Raw genomic sequence first — 19,112 nt, 5'->3', positions numbered from 1 at the left:
AAACTGTGCTCCTCTCCCTTTCTGATATACCTTTCTGATCAACCATCCAGGTTGTCTTGGGCTAGAAATTTGTTTTACTATGTCTTTTTGTGGGTTCTGCTGCTTTAGGTTTTGTTTAGAGCCATTTTTATAGGTATTTGCAGGGGTTTGGGGGAGAGCTCAAGCAAGTCACCCTTTTCACTCTGCCAGGTTGGCTCTCCTGGAGTACAATTTTAAAAATGATGGAATGATATCTGTTCAAATCCAAGGCAAACCAATCAACCTCATAGTAATACAAGTCTATACTCCAACCATTATGCTGAAGACGTCAAAGTTGATCAGTTTTATGAAAACCTATACATTCTAGAAATAACATTAAAAAAAGATGTCATATTTGTCATAGGGGATTGGAATGCTAAAGTAGGGAATCAAAAGGCAATTAGAATAAAAGACGAAGTTTGGCCTTAGAGTACAGAATTAAGCAGGGCAGAAGCTAATATAATTTTTTCAAGAACTCAATGGTCATAGCAAAAACTGTTTTTCAATAGCCCCAAAGGTGATTCTACACATGAAGCTCACCAGATGGTCGACATAGAAATCAGATTAATTATATACTTTGCAGACAAAGGTTGAAAAGTTCTATATAGTCAGTTAAAACAAGACCTGGAGCTAACTGTGGCTCAGATCATAAGTGTTTTATTGTAAAACTCAGACTTTAATTGAAGAAAGTGGTAAAATGATCAGACTCTATAGGTATGACCTAAATAACATCCCTTATGAATATGAAGTGCTGATGATGAATAGATTTAAGGAATTAGATTGGTCAAAAGAGTGTTGGAAGAACTATCGACAGAGGTTTGCAATATTATGCAGGAGGCAACAACTACAAAAATTCCCAAGGAAAAAGAAGAGCAAGAAAGAAAATAGATGTCTGATGAGACTTTACAAATAGCTAAGGAGAAAAAGGAATGGTAAAGAAAAAGGAGAAAAAAGGCTCAGATTCTTAAAATCTGGCCCACTTGTATTAGTGACACAAATGCTTAGATTCCTTAAGAATCTGGCCAATATGGTGAAACTTTAATGTATCTTATATTTGCCCGAAAGAATGCTTGGGTGGAATTAATTTGGGCAGGACCTGTGTGTCATGACGTTGTTATTTTGTTTTTTTGGTGAGGCAATTGGGGTTGAGTGGCTTGCTCAGGGTCACACAGCTAGTGGGTGTCAGGTATCTGACACTGGATTTGAATCTGTTCCTCCTGACTCCAGGGCCTGAGTACTATCCACTGGACCACCTAGCTGCCCCTAAGAATTATTTTTTAGTTAGGACCAGAGCCATCCCCACCCCTAGCTATATGTTTGCCTGACCAAAAATAACCAAGATTGGGGCATTCCCTCAGGGTTCGAAGAGCTGAACTACCTACACAGGAGGGCAGAAACACGCAGAAAAGACCAGGGCACTTGCCACAAACCCCACGTGCAGCTCAAAGGCAAGAAGGTAGACATACACCTACGGACAAGGCTCGTGTGGGGGAAGCCCCGCATGCATTGCTTGCGTTGCCACAGGAGTCAAGAGCAGTATAAATAGTGGTGCAGAAAGAGGCAGAATTCTACTGAGAGTTGGCCCTGGAGAAGAAGAGTAGGAGAATGAAGAAGAAAACAAGACTGCAATCTGATTTGCCCTGAAGTTGTTTTAAGTTGTGGGCTTCAGAGCAGTACGAGAGTCAAGGAGCAGAAGCTGAGCAGCTGAAACAGTGAGCATGAGCCCAGCCCCAGGACCTGTTCTGCTTTTGAAGACCTAGTGAAGAAAGCACCTAATGTGAAAGCATCTGGCACTATTCTCAAGGAACTTGGTTTGGGAAGGTGTCCTTAAAAACATGGAGGATGCAAACAGAATCCTACATCAGGAAGGAATGGTTCCCTCTCAGGCCCCACCTGACATAGCAAAAGTGCATGTGTGTTCTTTAGTTAATTAGAGCATTTTCACACTTTCTTGAGGAAAAGACCAGACCTGAACAGAAAGTTTGACTTTGAAATATAAGAATCAGAAGAAACCAAAGAAGTGATCCCAGGATGAAAACTCTTAGCAAATTTTCAAGCTTTCTTGAAAGGAGAAAATACAATATGCAACACACACAAAAAAAATGTAGCACTATGGTATTTAATAAGGATAATGCCAACACCTAGCAGCTTTTACCTATGTTAAAAAACAGTACGGCTTTGCTCAGCAAAGCTGAGTATAAACCTGAATAGGTTAAAAAAAATGAAGTTACCAAACTGAAGGAATGCCATTTGTGACAGAGCAGAACTTGATGGAAAATTGCACATCTAAGACCAGGAGAATCAAGGATTGGACTGGCATCACTTCTGAAGCCAACAAAGAAATACACATGCTAGAAGATGGGAGAAGGTTCCCCAATGGCAGGCCCTGATAGGGGAAGTCAAGGTGTTTATGGTTTAAAATTCCTGTGATCTATGACCCCAAGAAGTATGTCTGTGAAAAACAGCCCTGCTGGAGAAACGGTACAAAATGGACTTGGACAAGGTCACTCCTTGAACTGCAGAGGACAACAACAAAGGCTTTGGTGTTATCTTCACTCTTTTGCTAATCCCTGCTTCTTGCTTGATTGAGCCCAGGAGGTCAAGCAAGGTAACTTTAATTCAGGCCTGTATAACATACAGGTGCAAAAGTATTTCAGGCAGCCCACAGAAAAAAAAAATGTAAAGGATGTAAAGAAAGTAAAGGCATAACAAGTGCTTTGTCCATACCAGCTTGAAAAAAAAAAAGAAAAAGAAAAAGGAGAAAAAGAAAGAAGTACTTAATTGAATGTAGAATTCCAGAAAATAGCAAGGAGAGACAAGAAAGCTTTCTTAAATGAGTAATGCAAAGAAATTGAAGAAAACAACAGAGTGGAAAAGACAAGAGATTCCTTCAAGAAAATTAGAGATATCAAGGGAATCTTTCATGCAAAATGGGCATGATAAAAGACAAAAATAGTAGGGACTTAACAGAAGTAGAAGAGATTTAAAAGAAGTGGCAAGAGAATACAGAACTATACAAGAAATATCTTAATATCAACAATAACCACAAAGGTGTGGTTACTGATCTGGAGCCAGATGTTTCGGAGAATAAAGTTAATTGAGCCTTAGGAATCATTAGTGGAGGTGATGGGATTCCAGCTAAGCTATTTAAAATCCTAAAGGATGCTGCTGCTAAAGTGCTACACTCAATATACCAACAAATTTGGAAAACTCAACAGTGGCCCCTGGATTAGAAAAGATCAGTTCATAGCTCAATCCTAAAGAAGGGCAATGCCAATGCATGTTCAAATTACTGGGGAATTGCTCTCACTTCTCACATCAGCAAGGTTACACTTAAGATTCTGCAAGCTAGCCTTCAGCAATACGTGAACCAAGATGCGATGTTTTCAAAGAGGCAGAGAAACTAGAAACTAAATGGCCAATATTTGCTGGATTATGGAGAAAGACATGGAGATCCAGAAAAAAAAATCGACTTCTGCTTCAGTGACTACTCTAAAGCCTTTGACTGTGTGGATCATAACAAATTGTTGTAAGTCCTCAAAGAGGTGAGAGCATCAAATAATCTTACTTGTCTCTTGAGGAATCTGTATTTGGGTCAAGAAGCAGCAGTTTGAACTGAACTTGGAACAACTTGATTAGTTTGAAATTGGAAGAGGAGTACAACAAGGCTATATGTTGTCATCTTATTTATTTAATTTATATATAGAGTATATCATGTGAAATGCCAAGTTCAGTGAATCAAAAGGTGGAATTAAGGTTTCTGGGAGAAATGCCAATAATTTCAGATGTGCAGATGATACCACTTTGATGGCAGAAAGAGAAGAATTAATAAGTCTCTTGATGAGGATAAAAGAGGACAATATAAAAGCTGGCTTAAAGCTTAACATAAAACAAAACAAAACAAAACAAAACAAACAAACAAAAACCTACGATCTTGGCAATTGGTCCCATCACTTCCTGGCAAATAGAGGGAAAAGTAATGGAAACATTGTTAGATTTTATATTCTTGGGCTCAAGGATCACTGCAGATGGTGACTATAGCCATAAATTTAAAAGATGCTTGCTCCTTGCAGGGAAAACTATGACAAATCTGGACAGTATACTAAAAAAGAGACATCGCCTTGCCAGCAAAGATTCATATAGTAAAAGCTATGGTTTTTCCAGTATGGCTGTAAGAGTTGGACTCTAAGGAAAGCTGAGAGCTATAGAACTAACAATTTCAAATTGTGTTGCTAGAAAAGGCTTTTGAGGGTCCCTTGGATAGCAAGGAGATCAAATTAGTCAACACTTAAAAATGAATTAATTCAGACCACTCACTGGAAGGGCAAACACTGAAGCTGAAATTTAAATACTTTGGCCACATAATGAGAAGACAGAACTCATTGGAAAAGATCCTGTTATTGGGAAAGATTGAAGGCAAAAGGAGTAGAGGATGGCAGAGAATGAGATAGATGAATAGTGTCATGGAAGCAATGAATATGAGTTTGGACAGACTTGGGAGACAGTGAAAGATAGAAGATCCTGACATTCTATGATCCATAGGGTCAGAAAGAGTTTGACATAACTGAATGAATGAACAACAACAAAACTCATTCTGCACCATCCCTCCCCAATGGCATGATAGTTATGACCTTCTGCATATTTTCCTTAGATCATGTGCTCTTCATGCTTGAAATTTCCAATGTTGAGGATGCCCGGGCAGAACACTACATAAAGCTGCCAACTGTGCCCTGTGCCCATTTAATCACATAGGGAAGAAAGTAACTTCAGAGCTAATGTCAGTGATCATTGGTTAGAAACTGACCTAAATGTAGTGGAGGAGGAGTGAGTATTTTAGTCTGTCTTGTTCATTAATCATCTTGCTTTATCTTTCCTAGTTTAAATACTGTTCTTCTTGGTAGGTAAAATAGAACTTAAATAACAGTTGAGTAGTTTTGTCTTCTATCTATTATGTAACACAATTATTCAATTCAGAGAGGGCATGAAGGCAAGGACTAAATAAATAAAATTATTAAACATAATAATGTCTATCCATATTTAATGATGTATCCTGTATTTTCTTGATTTTCCTATTGCCTGCAACATATTATATGTACATACACACATACATACATACACAAATTTTATATATTATATATGTGTATATATATATTATATGTGTGTGTGTATATATATATATATATATGTATATATATATATACACATACATATATGTATACATACGTATATATGGATGGATCTACCTGCTTCACATTTTTACCTACTCCATTCAGCCACCAAAGTGGTTTAAATCTTTAAGCCCAGGTCTGACCATGAGATCCTCTTTTTCAAATTCAATGACTCATTGTTGCCTCCAAGAGCAAATGAAAAATCACCTGCTTGGGGATTTTGATCTTCATAACCCAGCCCACACCCTGTGTTTCTAGTCTTCTTACATCTTGCCCTTCGCCACATACTCTTTGATCCAGTGATATTGGCTTCCATGCTATTCTTTGAATGAGACAGTCCATCTCTCAGCTCCAAACATTTTCTCTGACTGTCATCCATTCCTGGAAAGCTCTTCTTCCTCATCTCTACCTATTGATTTCCCTGGCTTCCTTCAAGCCTTAATCTAAAGCTCATCTTTTAGAAGAAGCCTTTCCCAAATCCCCTTAAATCTAGTGCCTTCCTCTATTTAGCTATTTCCTATTTCCTGGTATATAGTTTATGTATAGTTTTTTTTTTTTATTTTCTCCCACATTAGTTTGTGAGCTCCTTAAGGGGACAGACTGTTATTTACCTCTTTTTGTAACCCCAGGGCTTTGTACACTGCCTGACACATAGCAAACACTTAACAGATATTTATTGATTGATTCTTATTTTGTTTTGTTTTTGCATCCGATGCTATAATTCTGAAATATTCCATGAGAACTTTCAATGATTTCAAATAAGAAGTAAGTCTGGAGGTATAGATGAATGAGATGTGGAGTCCCCAAATAGCTCCTGGAAATACCATCTGCAGAAAGAAGAAACTCTGAGATACTGACAAGGGAAAAATATTAAAAAATAAAGATTTTTAAAAGCTAAAAAGTTCAACCTCTAGTTTTTAAAACCTTTTAACTAACTTTTGAGGCTAAAATTATTTTATTTTATTTTTTGGTGAGGCAATTGAGTTTAAGTGACTTGCCCAGAATCACACAGCTAGTGAGTGATACGTAACTGAGGCTAGATGTGAACTCAGGTTCTCATGACTCTAGGGCTGGTGCTCTATCCATTGCACCTCCTACTAAAATAATTTTTTTAAAGAGAATCTTCCAGCTAGGACTGAGACAGTACAAAAGGCCAGATTCCTAGGCTTTGCTTTTACTTTGCCCTTTCCTTCCCCTCTTTGGTTTTCTCTGTCTTTATTTTATCTACCATTTTAAAATGTAGGCACTTTACCTTAACAATGTTTAAATAACTATCTGACTTTTTCATTTCCTTAAATCTCTTATTGAACTAATTAATGCTAATTGATTGAAAATTAGTGATTAACTGTGTGCATCATTATTGATATATTTAATTGTAATATTGCCAGTAAATGTAGAGTACAAAATATGATCTGCCAAAATGGGAGATCATATTTTTCCACTTTGTTGTAATTAAAATCATATACTTAAACACTGATGTTCTATGATATGGGTTGCGTAAAGCAAATTGTTTAGAATATGACTAAATAATAACTTCCCAGTTATCCCCATTTGTTTATATAACAATCTCAATATAAGTCTCTATATTACTAGAAACTAGAAAATTTACATGAGATTTTTTAGCAGGTATATATGAATGTAGGTCAATGATATAATGCATATACATGCATCAGTTTTTGAAGAACATGGACTTGGGATGGCATACATGTGAGAATCTACTAGTATGAAAACCCTTTTGCACCAGTGCAAATCAGTAACACATCTGCAGCTTACAGTATTAGAGAGCTGCCCAAGACACTAAAAAGTTAGGTGACATGTATATTGTTGTTATATAGACAATTTATTTATTTTATTTTATTATTTTATTTTATTTTATTTTATTTTATTTTAATTTTTACTTTTTGGCTAGGCAATTGGGCTTAAGTGACTTGCCCAGGGTCACACAGCTCAAAGTGTCAAGTATCTGAGGCTGGATTTAAACTCAGGTCCTTCTAACTCTAGGACTGGTGCTCTATATACTGCACCACTTAGCTGCCCCAACGTGTGTCAGAATTAAAACTTGAACTCAGGTCTTCATGATTCCAAGGTTGGTCCTCGATCTTATAAAAGTTCATAATGTCATAGATATAGAACTAGAAGGGAATTTAGAAGTCATATATTTAAAACATCTTATTTTACAGATGAAGAAACTGAGGCCTAGAGACTTGAAAAGACTTGCTCAAGATGACCCAGGTAGTAAATGACAAAAGCAGGATTTGAACTCAGTCCCTCTGACTCACAAGTGATACTCTTTTCACTATATGACATTCCCTCCAAATATAAAATTAAAAACAATATCATAGATCTAACTAGCTAACTAACTAACCAACTGTACATACACACACACACACACACACACACACACATATATATATATATATATATATATATATATATATATATATATATATATATATATCTCACATATATTTCAATTCTCAATCTTTAAGGGATCAACTGTTTTAAGAATCACATGGAAAATATACTAAGAGAAAAATGGGTAGTATGACCATAGGGAAAAGGAAAATAAGTTGAAATAAATTTTCCATGAAGTGCTAATTTTCCTTAGAATTGAAAGGTATACTTTCACCTGCAGGGAGTGATATTACCTGAAGTTTTAAAGATGAGCAACCAAATAAGGGGAATTATTATTACCCTCTCACTCTACTTTGCATCTACTGCCCTGCCTGGTTTAAGCTCCAAAGAACACGGTGCCCTTCCTAGGATAAACTTATCACTTCTAAACTTACCACCATGTTGCTTCTAACTCAAACTCCTACTTAATTGACACCACCTCCCTCAGTCTCTCTCTTGTGGTTGAAAGGCTAGAAGGCAGAGGATCAAACTCCTCCCAATGCCTTCCTTTAGAAAAGGCAAAGACTGAACTCTTACCACCTTGCAAGTTCATTCCACCTTGCATCTGCTGCCCTGTTTGGTTTCAGTTCCATGGAACAAAATGCCCCTATGCCAGGCAACTCTTGATGTCTCCCCCTCCCACCCCACACGTTCCTGCTTTCTTTTGCATGTTGTCTCCCCCTTTAGACTGTAAGCTCCTGGAAGACAGGAGATTTATTTCTATTAGTTTCATCTCCAGCACTTAACACTGTGCTTGGGCACATTGTAGGCACTTAATAAATGTTTATTGGCTTTATTGGATTGGATTAAAATCAAGTTACATTGAAAGATTTTCTTCAACTCTTTCCTCCTAGGCAGCCAGGGGGCTCAGTGGCTAGAGCACTGGTTTTGAAGTAAAAAATACCGAAGTTTATATATTACCTCAGACTCTTACTAGGTTGTGGCCCTGGGAAAATCACGTAACACCTCTCAGCCTCATCTTACTCGTCTGTAAAATGAGGACAATGATAGAACTTAACACTTACCTGTTTTCAGGATCAATTGAAATATGTAAAGTGCTTTGTAAAACTTAAAATACTCTCTCTCTCTCTCTAGCTATATATATATATATATATATATATATATATATATATATATATATATACACACACACATTCATATATATGTGTGTATGTGTGTATATATTATATACACGTATACATATCTACACACATACACATATATATGTGTATTATATATGCATATATATGTATGTATGTATGTATGTATGTGTCTATGTATACTCTAAGCAAAAAGAATAGAGTGAATGGGAAATGAAGTCCATGAGGGAAAAATAAAAGCATGATTGTGTCATGGAAAGAATATTAAATCCAATATCAGAAGACTTCCATTTGAATACTAGTTCTGCTCCTTACTAGCTTTATGCCTTTGTGCAAGTTCCTTTTCCCTTTAAGTTCCAAGCTCCTTCTTCTATAAAATAAGCAGTCAACCAGATATGTCTTGTCTTCCAAAGTGCCTTCCAGATGTCACATTCTGTTATTCTATTATTTAGAAATTACTGAGAGACTAGAAAAATAATCATATTATAATTGTCTTTATTACAAAAACTCCATATTGGAATATAAATTGCATTGGCTGATATGAACACAAGATTTATTGGTTCAGGGCAGGACTTGAGGGTACAGGTAAAAAACTGATAACTTTTATTTTTGAATCATGTTGGCGATAGTTATATCAGATAGAAGCTACTACTCAGGCATAGTGCTCCCTAGAAGAAAGGATTTAGGGAAAGATAGCTGGCTATGGTGGGTACGAGCAATTCCTAATGTAACCAGAGGATTTTGCTAGTTTTTTTTTTTCCAAAATGCCTTTTGTCTGTCAGTTTACATTAGACTTGATGATAGGTTTACTTTATAATTCTGACGTTACCTTTGATTTTCATGTCTGCAGTATTTTTTTTAGAAGAAAACAGAGAAAGGATTTATTCTTTCAGTTTCACATATGTCTCATACACTTTTAAAACTAATTTCAAAGAAAATAGTCTAGTCAGGTCAGCATTTGGTGTTTTGTTTTAGAAAAAGCTCATCCTTCATATTACTCCTGAGATTGCTTGAGTACTTATTTTCATAATTGCATCCTGAATTTTAAATACCCTTCACAATTTTTCAAAGTGCCCTAGTTTTTATATTCTAAGGAAGATAATATCTGTACTCTCATATGTAGAAGCATTTCAACATGTGATTTGTTTATAATGCAATTACTATAAAAATATACTCAGTGATGAATGAATTGCATTAAAATTCTCAGAATCTACTCAGTATTGAGTTATATAGTTTTGTTTTTTTTAAGGAGCAAGAAACATCATGTGACCTTGGCAAAGTGACAGTTAAAGGGCCTTGTCCCTTTCTCTGCAAGTTAAGGTATTTGAATTAGAGGATTTCTAATGCCCAACCCAAGATTTATAAGAATTATATTATCTATAGTAACATTCAATAATACTCATAATTCCCTATTTAATATGAATACATCTTTTCTTTGCAATTCCTAAGAGCACAAGAAAAAAAAATAAAATTTACTTTGAATTGGGAGAAAATTGGGTCACAGTAAGCCCTTACATTGAAAATTTCTTTACATGGATGGGACAAGAGGAGAGGTTCTGTGATTGAACATATGAACATTGATCATGCCCTTTTCTTACTATTTTGTGTGTGTGTGTGTGTGTGTGTGTGATATGGCAAAAAAGCCTCTCAGATCTCAGATTTGGCACCAGAAGATCTAATCCAGTTTTGCTGTTAGCTCTTTTAACTTAGGCTACTTATCTTAACTTCTGAGACTGTATACTTTCTCATTTGGAATAACAATAATAGTAACTAACAGTCATATAGCACCTTCTATGTGCCAGGCACTGTGCTAAGTGCTTTACAGATATTTTCTCATTAATTTTCACAATAGTTCTATAAGGCAGGAGTTATTATTATTTTACAGATGAGGAAACTAAAGGAAACAGAGTGACTTGCCTAGGGTAATACAGCTATGGAATGTCTGAGGCAAAATTTGAACTCAGGTTTTCCTGACTCCTTACCCAGTGAATTGCACCACAAATGAAGGGGATTAATTGGATGGTCTCAAAGGTCCTATTGTACCTTTTTATCCATTTATTTATTCATTCATTCATTCATTTTTTATTTATTTATTTATTTATTCATTCATTCATTTATTTGTTTATTTATTTATTGTATATTCTGTAATTCTATAGAAAGAGGAAGGAAATGTTGGTAGAACTATGGAAGAAAGGGAGAAATGTAGCAAATCAATTTTTAAGGCAATTTCATATGGGAGCCTATTATGGGAAGTTAATTCCTCCTGTGACTTTCAAACAACGGCTATTCAATTAGGAAACTGATGATTTATATCCATTTAGCTCAAGGTTCTGAGTGCCAATTCAGGGACAATCTATTCCCCAAATGATTCCAGTGTCCTCAGTTAAGGTAGGTTAAATCATGCCATCTAAATTTTAATTGTCCCTATAAGCATTAAGTTTGAAAAAATGAGGTTGTAACTTTGCTCTTTTTTTTTGTCACAGGACGAAAAATAGGATAACATCCCTGAGACTGGGACGATTTGGCTTTTGAGGTGTTTTTTTTTTTTTAAGTTCTATAGCTGTAAGCTGGTGGCTCGTGAGCTGCAATGGCCATCAAAGAGAAAGGTACAGATGCTAATAGGCCTACCTTTCATTCAAAAATAACAAAATAATGTGTCTTGAAATGGGTGCCTTTCCTTCTTTGCTGACAGGATATTCCAAGGCTATTTGTCCATTAAAACATACTCCAAAGGATTATCCAAGGAAATGATTTAAAATGAATTTTAAAATGTGCTATAGCATGCATATTACGTAATATAAAACATATATAAAAAGGCTTCTCTGAAGGCTCTGTAAGCAGTCTACTGAACCACCTTTGAAATGTGATTGCAACCAAATAACTTTTTCCCCCCAAAGGTATCATTATCTCTGTGAAGAATATTCAGTTAGTACCTAATTGCATACAGCACTGTGCTGAGCATTAAATAAAGAAAAAAACATATATATCAACTTGTCCTATCAGGACAGTGTTAAGCACACAGTAGGTGTTTGATAAGTCCTTGCCAATTGATTGTTGATTGATTGGTTCTGTCCATGTCTTATAGGAGAATTAAATTGTCAGAGGAGAAAGAAGCTGATTTTCTTTACGACTTTCACTCTAACTAGGTGCCGGAATTTTAGCTAATTACTTACCTCCCTAGGCCTCATTTTCCTTATCTATAAAATCTCTCTCTCTCTTAGGTCACAAGACTAATGAGTATCAGAGGTGGGATTTGATGAGGTCTTCCTAATATCAAGAATACTAAAGCCATCTGTCTCTCATTCTCTGAATGTGTGAATTACAATCTGGTTGTAACACTGATACCAACAGACATATGACATATAAATAGAAAAATAGAACCAATGAATAAATATTTGACTTTATAGTGAGCCATTTATATCAAACAGCTGTCAAAGGGAAATCCATTTCTAATAACTACATAACTGGGATGGAGCCTGGATAGACCTTTATTCATAGAAATATCATGTCCAGATGGGGAATGGTGAAAGAAAATAGGGAATTTGTCCCTGATTAATCTTGGAAGGTTTCATGGGGGAGGCAAATTTTCAAGTGAGAGCCTGTTGATTGAGGGAAGAATATTCTAAGGATGTGGCATGGTATGAGAGAAGACTCAACAAGGGAAACAGACCAAGTGGGCAAAGAAAACTTGGAGTAGATGAGTCTGAGGTAATGTAGAAAGACAGTGTGAGGTGAGGGTCGTAGGAGTAAGAGAGTAAAAATAGCATAAGAGAAAAGGACTAGAATCAAAGACTATTAAAGCTGAAAGGGACCTACTAGACATAACTGAGGATACCCTCGTCTCCCCTCCCCCATTTTATGGATTAGGAAATTGAGAAACAGCTAAGATGAAATGCCTTGCTGTAGGACAAAAAAACTAGCATCACAAAGACTGGGAGCCATGGCTTTTTTCTCATACCAAGCTTCTTTCCATTCTCTCTCTCACAATGAATCCCAGGGATTTAAAGTGAAATTAGACAACAAAAGGCCTTTCAGGAACAAAGGTAGCCATCTTGGATAAGACCTCAGGTACATTTCAGTTTCATATTTTATGAAAAGTACACTAAGAAAACATTAACAAAAAAAATCACAGAGATAATAATTGTTGATAGCATCCTCACAATCTATTATTTGACTAATTTAATACTGTTTGAATGAGAAAATTGACACCTCTCCAAAACAATAATTGTCTTTACTATTAAAGATAGGAGGAGGAAGAAGAGAAAGGAGAAGAAAAAGAAGGAGAAGGAGAAGGAAGCTTCCCTTTCATATTCTATATTAGTTTCTGGGGCAAAGCCATAGCAATCTCATGAACATTCAGGCAATGGCACCAGAGACGATGACAGTGAAAGGAAAAGGAAGGAAAATATGGAAAAACTACAGACAAATTTTACTCACCTTGTTAATTTTTAGCATCAGCCTTCTTTTTTCTTTCTTTCTTTTTTTTTTTAACTCACTCCCTTTTATGTTACACAACCCAGCTGCTGGGGGACATCTTGAACAACATCAAAATAACCTTATGTTCTGTGTATATGTGTATGTATATGCATATATGTATGTCTAAATATATGTATGTATGTATTTGTGCTTATTTAACTGCATGGTGCCTCCCCAAATAGGCATTCATAAACCTAACTGAAGGAAGAGGCTGGGTTATTTTGGTCTTATATCCCCAGTGTCTAATACAGTACCTGGCATATGGTTAATCCTTAACTAATGCTTACTGATTGAACAGTCATCTTATTAACAGTCTTCTTCACCATTACCCACTGCAAAACAAATAGCTCAAAAATAAAAGACAATGAGAGAGAAGGAAGACCCACCTTTTAAAACAGCATAGTCCAAAGATATCAGCAAGGAGATGCCACCTTCTTGTATTTAAGAGCAGCAGTTTTATTGTAAAAGTCCACAGGTCTGTGCAGTTCCTTTTTGGAAGGATTTCAAATACATTTGACAAGGATAGATAATGATTCAGAATTAATTTATCTTTCTGTGCATATGAATTTCCAAACCTATACAAACATTGGAAAACTACCTTTTTTGTGCCTTCTGTCATAAGGCAATTGTGTCATGACAACTAGCATGCATCTCTCATTACTGAAATTTGCGAACAACTCTCCTCAAGTAAGCATTAATACTTTGACAACTAGAGAAAAAAACATTCAAAGAGAATTGATTGCACTTACACTGGCATAAGATTGCATAATTGAGCATATCAGATATGATCAAAGGTTAGAAAACCTGTGGCTGAATGAGTTTCAAGATTCATCCAGATGGAATAGATGGTTTGAAATATGCAAACTACACACAGCTTGTCTATTAGCAAAGACATTTTTTATTCCCCTCTGATTATTTGGGGTTATCTCTAAATTGTATACTAGCGATGGTTAGATTCTGTCTCACGGTAATCACACCACAGCAGAGAAGCATGTTAAAGGAGTGTCGCTGTACAGAAACAAAGCTATGGGGTGGAACAAACTGTTGACATGGCACAACCTATCATGTTCAAAGTCATTAGTTGATTAGCTTACTAAGAATACAGTCTAACAAAGTCAAGGTTATTGGTTTGATACCTATATGGGCTATTCTTTCAATGAATACTTATTGAATGCTTGCTGTATTTAAGATATTCTGTTCTTAGCTACAGACCATTCCTTTAACCCACTCATGTATGAATTTTGGAAATGTGTGCCAGTGATTCATATGAAAGAATATGGTTGAATTGATTCCAACCCATTCTCACAAATAGAAAAAAGAAAAAAAAACAAAGCAAATGTCCAAGTGATTGTGTATCAGTAACATCATTTCTACATACAAAAAGAAAAAAAAAAGAAAAAAAATCCCACAGTTTAGTTAAAAAACAAAAACGAGCTTTGCCCAAAAAAGTAAAACACATTTCATATGACAATTATTAAAAACTGAAGTTCCTTCTGACCCTTCTGGTTATTTCTAAGAGATCATATATCACTCCACAAATACCCCATGTGAGATGACTAATCATCATTTGAGCTTGGTATGGAAGGAGTTACCAGCAGCTTAAGTTTTAATAGCCTGAAGCCGATCTTGTGATGGAGAATAATTTCTATTGCAATCTAATGGACTAGAAAGCAAGAAAAAAATAGCATCAAGCACATACAGTCACTTAATAAACTACACAAGAGATTGGCAATCCTTTTTGATTCATAGACTATTTAGAAGAGGCAAATGTAGATTGTTTTGTTTATATATATATAATATATATATAATAAGGTATCTTAAACTGTCATACACAAAAATGCTATTTTAATTTTTCATGCATGAGAAGGCAGCTAAGTTCTCCTCTCCAATCCCAAACCCAGACCTGATTCCTTATGATTCTATTTACATTTTTCACCTACAGCCCAAAGCCACAAAATAAAAGACAATACTTTATGGTATCTTTGCTTCATTTATTTTGGCCCTAAAACGATGCATGCACTACTTTAAGCATTATAAGGTATTTCAATATTTACAGCATGTTACATGTGCTCTTAAAAGGATAGTATTTTGTTCTTCTATTATTAGCTTGGGGGTATGGGAGGATAACTTGTCAAGGCTAGTAACACTTATTTGAATTGAGAGATGATGCTTCACAAAATGAAAGATTCTAAAGGGTAAAGATTGACCATGTCTCTCTACCCCAAACAAAGACGTTGCACATTTCTTAAAATTTTTTTGCATGTATATGTTTATACAATGGAAGGGAAAAGGTATCCTACCACTTCAAGTTCACACCCCTTCCATTTCTGTTACAGCTGCCAATGCTACATTTTGATCTACTTTTGTTTTCAACATTCTTATTTTCCATTTATAACAGTTTTCATACATTCAATCAGTAATGTTCAAATCACACTAACCAACGGAAAGTTAGGGACAAATGACATGGCATGATTAGGATATTCTGTATTATGGCACAAACAAATTGAGACCAGTATAAAGCATAAGAGAGATTATATTAAGTGAACATTTAAAGGGAACCTTTAAACCATCTCCCCATGGGAATCATTGAGTAAGACTCTTATCATTGTTCCACCCTTGTTTAAAGGTAAAGATAAGAAACCCAGTAGACGAGGTTGAATAAGCAGAAGGCAGTGGGAAAGAAGATCCGAGCATAAGAGTCCATTTTGGCAATACGGATATGTATTCTTCCATGACGCCATGCCCCTGTTCGGCAATCTTCAAAGCAGCAGAAAAAACTGGCACAGTCCTTGCCATCAAGACACTCATAACCATACTCTTCATCTCTCTCCTGAAGGTGTGTGGCATTGTTCATTTGAATAGTGGCTGACCTTGGTCGAATATCAATTGTTGGTGCCTAAGAGGATAATACAAAGGGATGGGAATGAAAGAGTTGGTTAGAATCCTCAAAGCCAGACAATTTTTGTCTATAGCATGGGCAATGGGAATGATGATTCAGCAAATGGGGACTCAGGAAATTGCTATGAAATCGTGATCTACAATGATAAAATTTAAATTATGAAGAGAGCACATTTGCATATTTCAAATTTCGAGCTAAGCAATGCAGCTGAAAATAATATTATCAAGCTAATAGCTATAGCAAGGAAATTGAACAACAAATGAACTCAAAGATCTAAAGGGTTAGACCAAACAACTACATGAGACTTTATTCCACTAACTATTGGAGGTGATGTTGGAGGCATGAAGGCATTAAATGGAATGGAGAATTACTTTTGTAAATGAATACTTTTTTTTTTGAAACCAAGGTGTCTGTCATGCTTATATGTATGCAAATAGCCTATTAAAATGAACAAAGATGGTTCTAATGGCATATTCTGTTTTAACTCTATAGCAATATTAAAATATCCTTGGTCTATAACTCCATGGTATGGCTAATGCATTAGAAAGATGAAATTCCACATTAAATGGTCACTCCAGAGGGATATGAAAATGTTAGCCAAGTCCACTGACGTGAATAAGAATTTTCAACGAATTTTACCGTCTAGAATGGCAAAACATTGTAAGTGTTTGGTGAACATAAATTAACATTGCTTCTATTCAGTGTAATTGAATCCTTGCCCTTCTTCTAATGGAAAATGAATTAGAGGACAAAGGAGTTCCTTCAGCATTACCAATTCAGTTGTTAAAGATTTGGGAAAAATCAACTATGTTAACATTTAGGAATAAGCTTCCAAAAGTCCAATAAAATTGGTAATTATCATCATTCGCCATCTTGAATGATGGCAGTGAACTTAGAGCCAGCTACTACATTTGCATGGATAGGTTTGTTCAACTATAAAACACCTTCAGTTCCAGGACTTTTCCCAAAGGACTCTAATATGGTTTTTATATGCATGAAAAACATTAAAATGCATTTTATTAGAAGGGGAGAGACTATATCTTGAAACATAATTTTCAAAGATTTAAGGTGTCTATTTGAGTTCTAAAGACCATGTACTGTGTAGCACTGGTGGAATGGAGGTTTCTAAGAAAAAAGGTCAAATCATGGTTTAGGCTGCTTAAGAAAGCCCCACTTTGTTCAAGGTGCTGGCTGCTCTTGAATTACAAATGAATTCAAAACATCTGTGACTTGGTGTAGGAGCTGCTGAATCAACTCTACAAATTTATTTCTAAATCTGTAGAACTTTCTACTTCTTAGATGTATTACCTGGAGTAGAATGCTTAAATGTCTACTTAAAAAAAATCTCATTTAAGCGTTAATAGTTAAATTCAGCAGTGGCATGCAGTGAATTTCCATTCCAAAAACATTATACCTTGAAGGAAAACATCCGAAGAAGCTTTGGTTTTGTAGACAGAAAAGAGAATGACATTTTTTTTTACAAAGAAAGGAAAACAAAGAAGAGGAAGAGACAAAATAAGATAAATTAAAGATACATTCCCAAAAACATACTAAGTAAAAAAGAACTGAAATTATAAACAGAGAAGGACAGTCCTCAACTATGAGAAAACCTATGACTAACGTGGGAGAAAAACCAAAATCTGGTAATTGCTTATGAATTTCCAGTTAAGTCAATATTATTCTGATTAAATATCATCTTGACCCTAAACTATGATATAACTATAAAACCCAGTGTTTTGCAAGCTAACTTCTTACTGCCTATTTATCCATTATGGAGACAAGTTTTATGATTATTTTCCTAAACCTTTTCATCAGTAAGACCTGATTAGAGTAAGCCTTTACACAATTAGCATCAGTACATCGTTACAAGAGAATTAGGTACTTTATTTCCTCATTGAATGGTCTTGGCACTTGCCAGCTGCCTTGACTAAGTAATGAATTACATTATCTAATTCATTTAAAGGATGAAAGAATGCATTTGATAATCTCAACAATTACATTTTCTCTGTTGCATTTTGTCAGCCCTCTTCTCTTCCTGCTCGTCCTTGCCAATTCTTTCTTCATCTGATCTATTAAAATCTATAGGTTTTAGAATATTTGTATTTATCATCTTTGAAACAAAATGTGTGCTTATAGAAGTTAGGATATTTCTTATGGACTCTTTAGTTGCTGTTAGCACAACCTTATTGTTTTGGAAGTAACACTGGAAGATGTCAATAGAACTAACTTATTAGGAGAAGAAAATGGAAAAAGGAGGAAGTCAAGTAAGAAACAGGACAAAAATCAAATTAAACCAAGGAGAGAAAATGAAAAGGTATAGAGGCAAAAGAAAAAAAAAAGAAAAGGAGGGACAGACCTGAAAAGAGCAAGCATTGTGTATCAGGGAAATGAAAGATAAACATTTTCTAAAGTTAATAATAGTCCTAGAGGCAGTAGTACTTAATAGAGCACTAGCTTCAAAGCCAAGAGTATCTCGGTTTTAGTCATTCCTCTAATACCTGTCATTTGACCCTGGGTAACTCACTGAACCAACCAATATTCTAGGTAGTTCTCTAAGACTAAAAATTCCAAAGAAGGTGCCAATTTGTATTGGTTAGGTGAGGTTTCCTCACCTGAGAGTTGTCAATACTAAAGCAATCACAGGCCTAATTCCTATGTTTAATATCCATGCCATAGCCACCTTTGTCCATTATACTATCTAATTAAAATATTTAATTACATTTATTACATTAGTTATATATTTTGTTATTGCAATAATTTCAGCAGTGTTACTTGGAGTGTCATCAGGAAACAAATAGCAAGTTAGAGACTCTCAAAATGATTCAATCAATATATATTATGGCTCAAATAGTCAACAAAATGTCAGTCTTCCCCTTACATTGCCTTTTAGGGCAAAATAGGGGGCAGGCCACCCTATCTTCTTGCCCTGGTACATAAATTTCTATCTACTTACTCTTCCCTCATCCCCTCCCTAGCAACTGCTGTAGAATATAAGAAACTCTCATGGGTACTCATTAGCTAGTTGTCCTTGGTGATATGAAAGCTAGTTGGCTGAAT

The 19,112-nt window shown here is 35.5% G+C and overlaps 1 protein-coding gene across 2 annotated transcripts in view; it reads right to left on the bottom strand.

Moving 5' to 3' along the window:
• Positions 1-15,133: 15,133 nt before the first annotated feature.
• Positions 15,134-19,112, bottom strand: part of GABRG2 (gamma-aminobutyric acid type A receptor subunit gamma2) — a 138,110-nt gene continuing 134,131 nt past the window's right edge. The window contains exons 9-10 of one of the 2 annotated variants that reach the window (XM_020992420.2): positions 17,470-17,493; positions 15,134-16,052 (exon numbers count right to left, since the gene is read on the bottom strand). In XM_020992420.2, the coding sequence (XP_020848079.1) occupies positions 15,777-16,052; positions 17,470-17,493 (300 nt within the window). In that variant the 3' untranslated portion in view covers positions 15,134-15,776. The remainder of the gene's footprint in view (positions 16,053-17,469; positions 17,494-19,112) is intronic. The other variant, XM_020992421.1, reaches the window with a different exon arrangement.

Source organism: Phascolarctos cinereus, unplaced genomic scaffold (assembly GCF_003287225.1).
Source record: "Phascolarctos cinereus isolate Bilbo 61053 unplaced genomic scaffold, phaCin_HiC Scaffold_2;HRSCAF=192, whole genome shotgun sequence".
In the NCBI taxonomy this organism is placed as follows: Eukaryota; Metazoa; Chordata; class Mammalia; order Diprotodontia; family Phascolarctidae; genus Phascolarctos; species Phascolarctos cinereus.
Note: the sequence above shows the minus strand (reverse complement) of the source record. Positions and strands in the feature narration are given on the sequence as shown.